Source organism: Apostichopus japonicus, chromosome 10 (genome assembly GCF_037975245.1).
Source record: "Apostichopus japonicus isolate 1M-3 chromosome 10, ASM3797524v1, whole genome shotgun sequence".
NCBI classification, from domain to species: Eukaryota; Metazoa; Echinodermata; class Holothuroidea; order Aspidochirotida; family Stichopodidae; genus Apostichopus; species Apostichopus japonicus.
This window is the reverse complement of record NC_092570.1, coordinates 14747077-14759844: the sequence shown is the minus strand read 5'-3', so window position 1 is coordinate 14759844 and position 12768 is coordinate 14747077. Positions and strand designations below refer to the sequence as shown.

At 35.7% G+C, this 12768-nt stretch overlaps 1 protein-coding gene across 5 annotated transcripts in view; it reads right to left on the bottom strand.

The window, feature by feature from the left end:
- Positions 1-12768, bottom strand: part of LOC139975284 (protein unc-80 homolog) — a 76509-nt gene that overhangs the window by 24807 nt on the left and 38934 nt on the right. For all 5 annotated transcript variants that reach the window (XM_071983069.1, XM_071983070.1, XM_071983072.1 and 2 more), the window contains 12 exons: positions 12396-12548; positions 12159-12197; positions 11493-11552; positions 10574-10670; positions 9209-9330; positions 8678-8755; positions 7862-8017; positions 6369-6553; positions 5438-5516; positions 2696-2746; positions 1284-1340; positions 939-1046 (listed from right to left, as the gene is read on the bottom strand). In XM_071983069.1, the coding sequence (XP_071839170.1) occupies positions 939-1046; positions 1284-1340; positions 2696-2746; positions 5438-5516; positions 6369-6553; positions 7862-8017; positions 8678-8755; positions 9209-9330; positions 10574-10670; positions 11493-11552; positions 12159-12197; positions 12396-12548 (1185 nt within the window). The remainder of the gene's footprint in view (positions 1-938; positions 1047-1283; positions 1341-2695; positions 2747-5437; positions 5517-6368; positions 6554-7861; positions 8018-8677; positions 8756-9208; positions 9331-10573; positions 10671-11492; positions 11553-12158; positions 12198-12395; positions 12549-12768) is intronic.

Here is a 12768-nt window from a genome sequence, read left to right as displayed (position 1 = left end):
AAAGAGAAAAGTGTAAGAGAGAGAGAAATCCCAGTCAGATGTAACTCACATCATTTGTAATCCTTTCCATTTAATTTCTCTGATGACTTACAAAAATGCTTTATAAAACAATGCTTTGCCTTTAAGCTTCTGTTGTTTATAGTGTACAAATCTCTCCATGGACATTACTTTTTTTGTATTGTCGCCTTTAATCATTTTACGATGGAATAGTGCGCATTATCCAATACAATTACTTTCATTTTTTAACTATGATTATTGTTTATCAAATTCTTAATTGTTTTTTGTTGTATATTTTCTGCTTTAATTATTTGTACTTGCAATTGTTTTTGGTTTTTGTATTGTCGCCTTTAATCATTTTACGATAGAATTATGCGCATTATCCAATACAGTTACTTTCATTTTTTTACTATTATTATTGTTTAATATCAAATTCTTAATTGTTGTTTGTTGTATATTTTCTACTTTAACTATTTGTACTTTAAATTCTTTTGGGGTTTTGTATTATCACCTGTGATCATTTTACAATGGAATTGTGCGCATCATCTTATACAGTAATTTTCAATTTTACTATTTTTATTATTGTTTCTAAAGTGAAACAGCATCAAATCTAACAAATAAGTTTTAAAGTTATAAGTTTAAACTAAGATTCTCGGAAGATCACAGATTAGATATAATAATGATTGATGAAAACTAAGACAGCCTCCTAAATATTTTCAACAAGTGAAAATTTAATTTATTTGCTATTTCTAATCGCTTCATTTGATTTCATAAAAAGGCCACACTTATAACAATTCCTTCATACACAAACATATTATTTTTACATTCAAAGAACAAAATAAATAAATAAATAAATATTACTTTTCAAGAAACTGCCAGGAGAAACATCTTAGAAATTTGACTAAATATCCTACTGTGTAAGACAGAAGCTCAATTCTTACCAAGGTTTTCAATGGTTTCTCTCCTTCCACCAAATCCAAAATATCTAAGTGATCAGGACTGTCCTTCTCTAAGCTCTGAATTAGCTTGTAAAAACACTTTATTGGAATCTGAAAATTCAAACAAAAAGTTTTAAAAAAAAGAAAATTAAAGAAAAGTTGATATATTTGTGATCCCTCCCATGAAACACATTTAGGGGTTCAAATAAAACAAATGGAAAAAAAAAAATGAAATAATAGTATTTCATAATTTTTTTTTTTAGCTAAGCTGATTTTCTGCTAAAAGTTTTCATCAGAAATGACAGGCCAGGATATGATATGAAATGAATTGATATCGTGACGACGTACCTTGAGAGGATTTCCGTCATTGTGAAACTGAAGCAGTGGAGCCACACTGCCGAAGGTCTGCGAAGATACGAACGGAAGATATGAAGGGTAAACTTGCATCTTGTAAAGCAACCCGAATATTTAAGGATTTCTCTTCTGGTCGTCCATTGGACAACCACGTCTCACCTATTGGTCGTCCAAACTTGCAAAATTTGGTTGTCCAAAACATGTAGCGAAATAAATAAGAATGACCAATATGTACACTGTAGGAGAGATGTGTAGGTTTGATGAATGGAACAGCATTATGTACACTGTAGGAGAGATGTGTAACTTTGATGATTGGAACAGCATTATGTACACTGTAGGAGAGATGTGAAGGTTTGATGATTGGAACAGCATTATGTACACTGTAGAAGAGATATGTAGGTTTGATGAATGAAACAGCATAATGTACACTGTAGGAGAGATGTGTAGGTTTGGTGAATGGAACAGCATTATGTACACTGTAAGAGAGATGTGTAGGTTTGATGAATGGAACAGCATTATGTACACTGTAAGAGAGATGTGTAGGTTTGGTGAATGGAACAGCATTATGTACACTGTAGGAGAGATGTGTAGGTTTGATGAATGGAACAGCATTATGTACACTATAGGAAAGATGTGTAGGTTTGGTGAATGGAACAGCATTATGTACACTATAGGAAAGATGTGTAGGTTTGGTTAATAGAACAGCAGCTATGAGCCAGAAATATCTCCCTCCTTCGGGTGGATCATAGGCCTACAACTACTGTTGTTCTATAAAGTGATGGAGGGTGATACCAATTTATCAGTTTACCTATTTTGGGGTATTTAGTTGTAATGCAACGTCAATTTGATGTACTAAACAAGCCGTCCACTGGACAGAAATTTGGTCGACTGGACAACCACTAACACTTTGCCCTGCAAAGTCACATGGGCTTTGGTAGACTATTTGAACCAAAAATCTCAAATTGCACCATGCAATACTTTAAAAGAAAAAGGAAAGTTCAATTTTTTTCACTTGCCTTTATATAAAAGCTAAAAATCAGCATGAAGGACAGCTGATTACAGGTTTCATATCCATATAGTAAGCCGAGTAAAGTCTAAATTTTTTGTTCACACACTCAAAAATATTCCACACACCTTCTCAGTGGCAGCTTGTTCTGTACAGGTTTAGTTCATGTTTTAACCAAATGTTTTCATCAAATGATTTCAATGTGTGGGACTAGACAGATGCGGAACAAGTCGAGATAAAAGACAATGATTTAATTGACACTTGTTTCTCAATCGGTGTCAACATTATTCAAAGTTGCAATCCACTAATTGCTTAGGCTACTGAGACAGCAATTTAAACAGAACTTGGGGAAATTAAAGTAACTACTGTCCTCAGCTGAGCGAGAATTTTTTTGACTCACCTGTAGAACAAATGGCTTCATATGGAGCAAGTAAAACTTCTCACAAACAAACTGTAATCATAAAGATGGAAAAAAAAACGATTAAACTGACATAGACCTCAAAAACAGAAATATCTGTTCAAACTTTAATATCAGAGAGTTGGTTGCATGATGTTTGGTTTTGTCTAATTTTGTCATATTTGTGACTCGTAGAAAACTAATTGCCACCATCATACCATATGTATGTATTTTAGATCCTCCTGCAAGCAGGAACTCGCGAAGTAAGCCTCATTGGCTTATCAAAGCCGCAAGCTGACCGAAGTCAGTCTCTTAGATTCATATTTAACGTCCATGATTATGAATTGTCAATTGTCAACAACTCTGTAACTGGATGACATACATTAATCTTGGAGTGACTCGAACCGTGAACCTTATGATTGGAAGGCACCGGCACCATATGTTACACAGCAATGGTTACATAGTCAGGTCTGTAAGCTATGAAGCAACAATGAGAAGACATAAAAACGTATTCATTCTAGTACCTAAAAGACAGTACCTTGAGGAATACTACCACCAAATGCAAAGAATATAAAGTATTGAAAATTTGGGAATTTTGGAATGTGAAGGAATTCAGGCATAGAAATTTTGGGATATTTACTGGCTAAATGTGAATTTTGCCATCTGCCGGTAGAGAGAAAAAACATGGCTCTGGCATTTTTGTGACAGTAGCTATTAAAAACATAAACACATGGTGAATTGGAATAACAATCTTCAGTCAAAGAATCGGCATGATTTCTGTAACATAACTTAAGCCCCGTATTACTGCTTTATTATCAGCAAACATTATTTGGCTTCTCTCAAAAGCAGCTTCAGTGACCAATGTGTGTTGTTATCCAGGATAATGCCAGTAAGACAACTTTAATTTCACCCAGTATAATTTTTTAGCATGCACTTGCAGCAAGGTGCCTGTAAATTTATCCTGAGTTTGGATGTTAACATCAAAGTATCTAAGACAACAATATATACAATCTGAAATTCCAGAGGAACATCATACTTCACAACTACAAAAATTCACAGAAAGATATTTAGCAAACCTTTCACATCAAGACACAACAAAACAGGAATATACCACTGAGTTATGATTGAGGGTTGAAAATAAACTAATGCTGGGAAGGAAAAGAAAACTGATTCACAAACAGTCACAAAGATGCAGGCAAGGGTTCCATTTCCTGATCTCTCGGGTATCATCTACATAGATCGAATTCATGCATTAATCTACAAAACATCATGACATATCAGTGAACTCCTGTATCCCAGTCAATCTTCCCAGTCAGTTTTCCACATTCAGGTAAAAATTGTACTGCCATTTTAGCCCCATTTTAACAACAAGATATACTAAATTTGGCCATTCTCTGCATCTGGGAATTAAACCATGAGTCTATAGGAACCTGCTGGCCAGAACTCTTGGCAACTGCAATGCCCAAATCAGGAGGCAATACAACAAACACAAAAAGTGACATAAACATAAAACAATCATTGGTGTGACAAGTTAGTTTCAGGCAAAAATAGTTTAATTGTAAGGTGCATAGCTAGCTTCACACATAGAATTCTAACATTCATACATGACAGTCATGCCTGCCTATAGAAAAAACAGTCCTCCTCAAATTCACTTGAGCATTAATAATTTGTTACTTGATAGCATAAACTACCCCAAATACTGCCATTAGGATTCATCCGAATGAATTGACCAGCCACCTGTATGATTGTAAACACAAGTGCTCTAATGGACAGCACTACTTTCCTGTGTGTGAAGACAAGCTTGGCTTCACCACTGTTCAGTGAACATGTCAAATCTTGATTTCAAGAATGTTTAAATGTTTATTTTTGGTAAGATATTTGAGGGTTTTGTAAAGCACATCTTAGTTTACAATGAATTTAAAGTTTGGGGTGCATCATAAACCCAGACTGTTTCCTCATGGACAATATATTCGCTCTGTGTAGTGTGTGTGGATGCATGCATAGTCTGTACTGCAGTAAAATCCTATGTAGGAGTATATGTACTAAAACCTCTCAGTATGAGAAGGCAGAAGCGGAACCCTCCCAATAGGTGATAACCTTTCCCTTCCTATAACTGCTCTCCTAACAAGAGTCATGGTTTCCACATTTTTTTTAACAAATGCAATTCCATATTTTCTCAGACCGATACATGTTGTATGATTTATTATGAAGCCTACACAAGGAGACCCAAATGTTAGGCTACCTGTATTTATATCCTAACAGCTTAATATGAAGCCTAAACAAGATGACCCACATGTTAGGCTACCTATAGTTATATCCTAACAGTTGTAAACTCTTGCAAAATTAATGCTAATCATATAACTCATTTTTGGTGAGGTTGACATGCAAAAGAGCTATGAACCTCAAACAAGACATGCTATAGCCAAAACCTATCATCAGTTAGAGTTTTATCGATAACTTTTTATCTCACCCTGTCCTAATAGCCTTGCTCACGTAAGTCACATCAAATAGTGTCATAAATGTTCAAAACTTCCAATCATGATTTTTCCTTAATTTTTCAAGACCGCATTGGAACCATCAATGGTTCAACCGCTTTGCAAATGCAGGGTACTTGAAAAGGGTTTTACTACGTTACCTCGACAGCATCAAGTGCAACATGCTTTAACAATCACCAATCCAATTCTTGTCATGCAAACATCAGGGGTGAGACCTCATGCAACCAATCACTACCCAATGGGATTATACCTTGATGGCTTCACAAACCATCGGGTTGTTCGGATGCTGCGAGTAGACTCTCAGAATGGTGGGCATTATATACTGGAACCTGAGCAAAATATCGAAAATTAATACAAAAGTTGAAAAAAAACCGAACAAGATCGTATGTAGTTAACAAATGTGCGACATGAAACAGCCAGCAAATTCAAAACCTAGGTGTTGAAGAAGGATAGAAAACTCAGGCAGTCAAAGACTTTTATGGAGAAATATTGACAATTTTTATCTTGGCACAACACCCTTCATTCTGGCTCCTTCACTTAGGCAAACCAATCTCACTGAATCTTACAGTGATTACTAAGTGAGAATTATCTAACAAGCATTATCCATTAATCTCTTTTTTCTTGTGGTAATATTGACAGTTATGTATTATAAAAATGTCATTTAAATATAAACATCCACACTGATATTGAAAAGGAAAGAACTTTCCTCTATGAAAAGTCAGCTGCAGTGAACTGAGGCACCGTGTCAAAAAGAAAAGTTGCAGCTGCTGCAAGATCCCCTGCAGCAAGGCTGGATCAATATAAAACAATGGAATTACTTCAGCAGAACAATAGTGTCTATTGTGTGAAAATGCACGACAAAAAGATTACATTCTACGCAGCTTTGGCTGCAGGATGCTGCAGCCCCCTCAGCATCCTTCATTTTGGCACAGTGCCAAAAACAATAAACTGAACAATTTATTTTTGTGTCCACCTATGGGCATGGCAGGTGACAGTTTCCTGCAATGACCACCAGTCCATTTATTCTATGTTGTAGATTTGGCAACTTTATTTAAAGCAAAGCAAACTCGACAAGATTTATAAATCAGTTTTGCTTCTGGTAACTATCCGGTCAAAATGTTTTCAAATCTCCAAAAAGGAAAAAAAGAAACATTTTTCACAGCACAGTAGTAATAACCTACCCCTTGGTGGAAAATATTTGCTTGTATCGAACACAGACGTTGATGTAAGAGGCGAGGCACAGTCGTAGAATACCGAGATCTTCACAGTGGAGCAAGAGCGCGCCATTGAGAACATTCAAAAACAGTTGAATGTCTTCCATCCAAGGAAAGTCGGATGACATAAACTTGAAGAATGAATTGATCATCTGAAAGAAACGCAAGAAATTAACGAGTTACGTACCCCATTGTCTTCTGTCAATGTGGGATAAACCCTACAGTAACAAAATGATAACCCCCAAATATGCTAGACATATCAAATATGGTCAACATGAAGGTCAAGTTTCTGCTAGACTTAACAAGCGGGCTAGTGATTCTGACTGAGCTGCTGGAGGTCTGAGTAATTCTGCTCAGTTCTCAAGACACAAACACAAACATACGACACATTTGTACAAACAGAGATACGAACCTAGCAAGCTTGATACCTGACAGAATCTGCTATTATTTTCATCATTTCCAGTGAGTGATTTCTCCAAACTTTCACATCCAATTTCACATCTTCAAGGATGTTGTTCGTAACTTTCACATACTTTTCTTTAATATTTCATTACTTTTTGAGACCAGTATTGCAACCTGGTAACATTCAGGTATAAACCAGTTGATTATTACTCTCAGCAATTAGGATTGTTATCATACAAGAATTCTCAATTATTTTCTACTTAACCAGGTTTAAATCATGTCGCAGACACAAATTCCTTGAATAGTGGGCTGACTTATTTAATACAATTCTTCTCACCAGTCCTAAGTATAAACACAAAATGGGACATAAAGTCTGCATGCCAATTTCTCCATCTATCCAAGCCGTGTTGTCATCCAAAAAACTAACCAATCAATCTCTACCTAATGTAGGGACACTAATTCTGTAACAACTAAACCATCTCTATCCAATGTGGGGACAATACTGCTAAAGTATCTTCAGTCGATGTTGGGACACTAATGCTGAAACAACTAAAACATCTCAAATCTCTAATAAGGGGACACTTATTCTGTAACAACTAAGCCATCCCTAGCCTTTAATATGGGGAAACTTATGCTGTAACCCTTTTTAACTATATCTAGGAAATGTGGGGACAGTAATGCTGTAACAACGAAACTTATGTTCAGCCAATGTGGGGACACTAATGCTGTAACAGATAAACCATCTCTAGCCATCAGTTACAACTTAACTATCTCTAGCCAATGTGGGGCACTAATGCAATAACATCTAAATTTATCTCAGCCAATGTAGGGACACTAATACTGTAACAAATAACCCATCTCTGTTATAACTTAACTTTCTCTAGCCACTGTGGGGACACTAATGCTGTAACACTTATCTTCAGCCAATGTGGGGACACTAATGCTGTAACAACTTAAAACCATCTCTATCCAGGGGACAGAACCGTGTATCAAACTATAAATACATAACTTTACACCATCTGGTTTATAGCGTCAATCATGCAGAGATGAAACTTTACCTTAATCCATTGGTATTTGTGCATCGTGTCTAACCCTAAGAGTTCCATCCCAAGTCTGGGGATATTATAGAGAGCAAACTCAGCATCTAAAGACTTCCTCGGGAAAGATGGCAGTCGAATCAGCTCATCGTGTAGAAAAAGCATGTGAGTATTCAGCTGAAGATTGATGAAACAGAGGGGCAGATTAAGAGATTAATAGAAAAACCAAAACCATAGTAAATCATCTTCTCATTTTTGCTCAATTCATTTTTGTTTACAACATTTTGACTAAACGTTACCACTGATTTGCACCATCGTGATTCCAGACAATAATCAAATACAAGTTTAATATTAACAACTCTGAATTCTTCATTAAATCTCACAGGTTAAAGTTTGATTGCACTGTTGTAATGCAGTTTGCTCTAGAAACTTGCACAACCACACCCAATCGAACGCAAGAAATAATGGGGCAGACTGTTCTTGTTAGCAAGATGATAATACGTTGTCATGGTAACTCAAAAAATGTTACAATACTGTTTTTCTCCTGTTGATCATTATCCTTTGACATTAAATGATAAAATGTCATCTACCCGACCCCCCCCCCCCATCAATCTCTCCCATCTTACCTGCTCTGAGGGACAAGTGTTGATCATTATCCTTTGACATTAAATGATAAAATGTTATCTACCATCCTACCCCCCCCCATCAATCTCTCCCACCTTACCTGCTCTGGGGGACAAGTGTTGATCATTATCCTTTGACATCAAATGATAAAATGTTATCTACCACCCCCCATCAATCTCACCCCCCCCCCTCCATCGAGCTCTCCCACCTTACCTGCTCTGGGGGACAAGTGTTGATCATTATCCATGAGAAGTAGACTCTACCAAGCTCTGAAAGCTTCAGAGTAAATGCCTAGAAAAATCACAAGGAAAAGAGAACAAAAAAAGCTTGTCTTAACATTTTAATGTAGGAGAATAAAACTACTGATAAAGTAGGTAATAATGAAAGCGGGACAACGTGATAATGAAAAAGTAATTTCAGAGTCCTCTTTGAATAAATAATTTGTACCCTCTTAAAGAAATGTGACAATTACAACAGAATATAATCTCTTCATGATGTCATTCTCGCTGCCTTACCCCATGGTCCCAGAATCCTGCGACCTAGCCATTGAAAAGCTAAACCCGCGAAACTCACCCCATGGATTAAGAGAAATGCAACATGGAAAACCTTAACTATCCACATTTCAAAACATTACAAAACATGAAAAAGTGGGGAAAATTTCATAAATTGAAAAATTTATAACTAATTTTAGTACAGCAAATGTACATATTTTTGTTTTATTGTTTTTTTGCCATTTTTACTAACCTGTCTCTGAAGCTGTTCCAGTCCTTTCAATGGATCCATTTTCTTCAAGATAAGCTCTGGGTACTGTGACCTCTTGTAGGCATAAAAATCCCGAACATAAGATTTCACATCCACCATTTGATCTATGAAATATTTAAAAAATTTAAAATGAAGGGTTAAATAAAATAAGGCCACCAGATGTCCCCGATTTCTGGGGAGGGTCCTCGGATTTCATGTGCCGTTCCCAGATTAAAAATGTCCCCAGAAATGTCACCTGATTTATGGGCTGTCCTAAGAATATCACTGAATTTTTAGAAACGGACCTGAGTAATTTTGATGAAACATGTTTGGTACTAGAAACAGCATGAATGTAAGCTGTGTTCACACTTATAAAATGGAGATGTGTTCCTGTATGTTTTGTTTACAATTATCTTGGCAAAGATAATTTTCATCTTCTGTTGTTGTATTAATTTTGTTTTGGCATTCCTGAACATTAGCGTTGGTATATCTTTACAGTATAATGAAAGGCATGAATGAATATATAAAAAATATACTGTTATAGTAAACACACTATTGTTATATAAACACAGTATTGTTTTAAACAGACTATTGCAGTAAAACACACTATTGCAGTAAAACATAGTACTGTTGTAAACACACTATTGTTAAAACACACTACTGTTGTAAACACAGTATTGTTGTAAACATATTGTTGTAAACACCCTATTGTTGTAAACACATTATTGTTGTAAACACACTATTGTTATATAAACACAGTATTGTTTTAAACAGATTATTGCAGTAAAACATAGTACTGTTGTAAACACACTATTATTGTAAACACACTACTGTTGTAAACACCCTATTGTTATAAACACCCTATTGTTGTAAACACCCTATTTTTGTAACATCCTATTGTTGTAAACACATTACTGTTGTAAACACACTATTGATATATAAACACACTGGACGTCCTGTGAAAAACATTAAGGACAGTGCCGGCTAGCCCTTAAATAAGAGTCCTTAAAGATGCCGACTATAATCTCTACAATACCACCATTGGAACTTTAAGCCTACAAAAAGATGAAACAAAAACATGGAATCTTCTAACGAACGATTTAAAGAGTAAAAAGTCAGTCACATCCTTTAAGAAGTGGTTTTGTAAGGAAATAATAGCTAGTTACTGACTACTACCAAATTATACCTGTATGTAATTACTTTATATATAATGAACATTTAATTTGTATTTATGTATATGTATTTATATATTTCTTTTCTTTTCTTTCTTCAGGGAGTCTTCCACATTGTTAAGCTTTTCAGCTTTATGGAAGACTTCCCTCCACTTTGTACTTTTGTGGAAAAACAAATAAATATATAAAGACTCACTGGTCTTTTTGTCGACAAGAAAATGTGCGTTGTGTTCTTCTGGATCGATCTTAAAGAAGTCCAAGCTCTCGATGTGAATCTCTTCAAACTGCATCTCCTGAAAGTAATCAAACAAGAAATAAAAAATGATGAAAACGAAGTAGCTTACCACTAATTGTCATCAGGGAGGCTACATCATAAATGTGTCTCCAGTGTTCATTATAAGAAGAAGACCATAATCCTTGCTGGCAATAACTAAGTATTCTTAGAGATGCAGAGCAAAAAGATGAGGATTGGGAAGCAGCTGGTATATATATATATTGACCAACAAATAAGGCTAAAAATTATCGATTGGACTACAAATTGTCGACTCCATGGTGATTTGAATAATCAGCATGATCGCTGGTTAAGTCCCCTCTGGATTTTTCAACGTTTTAGCAACATTCATTTCTATAATATTCCAAAAAGACCTTATTAAAATCAAGATATTGTCAAAGCAGTCTATAATAGTGTTCATTAACTTTATTTCCAAGTTACTTGGAGTCCCAATTAGTTTTCCTTAAAAAGTCAGTGACATACCATCCCAAAAAATGTGATCAGCCATCTTTGGTATTAGAGGCTATGTAGAAATATTCATCCCATAAGGTCCATGACACCCTGAGCACCGAAATAGTCAGTGTAGTGTCAGTCCCAGGTGCAACTCAACTACAATGTTAGATTACTCTAAAACCAACTGGTAGCTTGTGAACCAACATGCATTCTACTCTTGTATAGATGAAAACTTCGTCAAATAAACTGTTGTCTATGTGCGATAACATTACATTCATTTGCACATGAATATTAGGTAAACCTAATATGCGATGGGTGCTACATCACTACTCAACAGGCAGGGCCTTAATGATATAAACCAAAGTGTTGGTAATTTTAACCAATGACTCACCTCTGCTATGGGGAGCTGTGTAGGAATGTCCATCTCGTTAGGCCCGTGAATGATCACTCTCTGAGAACAAACAAAATAACCATCATATTAATCATCAGCAAGGTGGTAGTGTATTACAAACTAATTTACATAAACTACATTCAACCACCCTTCTGTTTCACTCAAGTAAGTTTATCTACAAAATAAAGCACAGTTTTCCTTGCCATTTGTTTCGTTATTAAGTTACATACCTTGATTTTTTTATGCAAAATAAATTGGGTTTTTGAGAAGAGATAATCATGTCTTAGTTATCGAAGAGACGACAACAAACTATGGAATGAGTTTTCTATATTACAATATATTTTGTTTGTTAGTATCCATTAGCAATGATTCCAACTAGGATGTCGTGGGTTCGATCCCTGACCGATCAAAGTAAGATGGGTTTTTCATCCAGGAGAAATCCACCGTTTTCCAATCTCAAATGGTCTTCTATATTGTAAAAAAGTCCAAACTGAGCTAGCTAAAACTGTGAATTGGATAGCCACTGACGTCAATCGTTAAGTTATGAGCCATTTATCTACCACATGCAAATGTGGCTGCTTAGCATCGTAAAATAACGGTCTCCCGGGCCCGGGCCAACATGAAACTAGAGAAGGTTTAATTAGTAAAGACAACTACATCTCTTACCTTGGCACAGGGAACGTTAGCACTGACCAACAATGTCGGCTGATGAGAAACAAAGTACATTATATTTAATACATGAATTTTAACAAGTATCTATTTATAGATCTGTTAGCTACAAGGTCGGAGGTATATAAATAATAAATTACTGAAGGTAAATAAATTATAAATTACTGAAGGTAAATAAATTATAAATTACTGAAAGTGAATAAATAATAAATTACTGAATCGATGTAAACTCACATCACACTGTTCCTTCTTCAGGGTTTGTTTGATGTCCTTGACTGTGAGCCCAGAAACAAATGGCACGATATGCCAAATGATGGAGAGCGTATTGGCAACTGCTTCACTGGCACCCGAGTGAGGCGCTCGGCAATGGTAGATGACAAACCCAATCTATGAGTAATGAGACAAATAGTGGTGAATTCAGCCGTTTATTTATTTACTTTTTGCAACTTGAGGGCATGACTTGTTATAACACCCCGGTCATCCCATGGAGCAACATATGCAAACACAGCCTGTATATCTAGGAGCCAGATTCTTAAAGCCACAACTAGATCAATGCCAAGCATTGGTATATTTATAAGAATCTGCACAGAATATATGGTATGTCCTA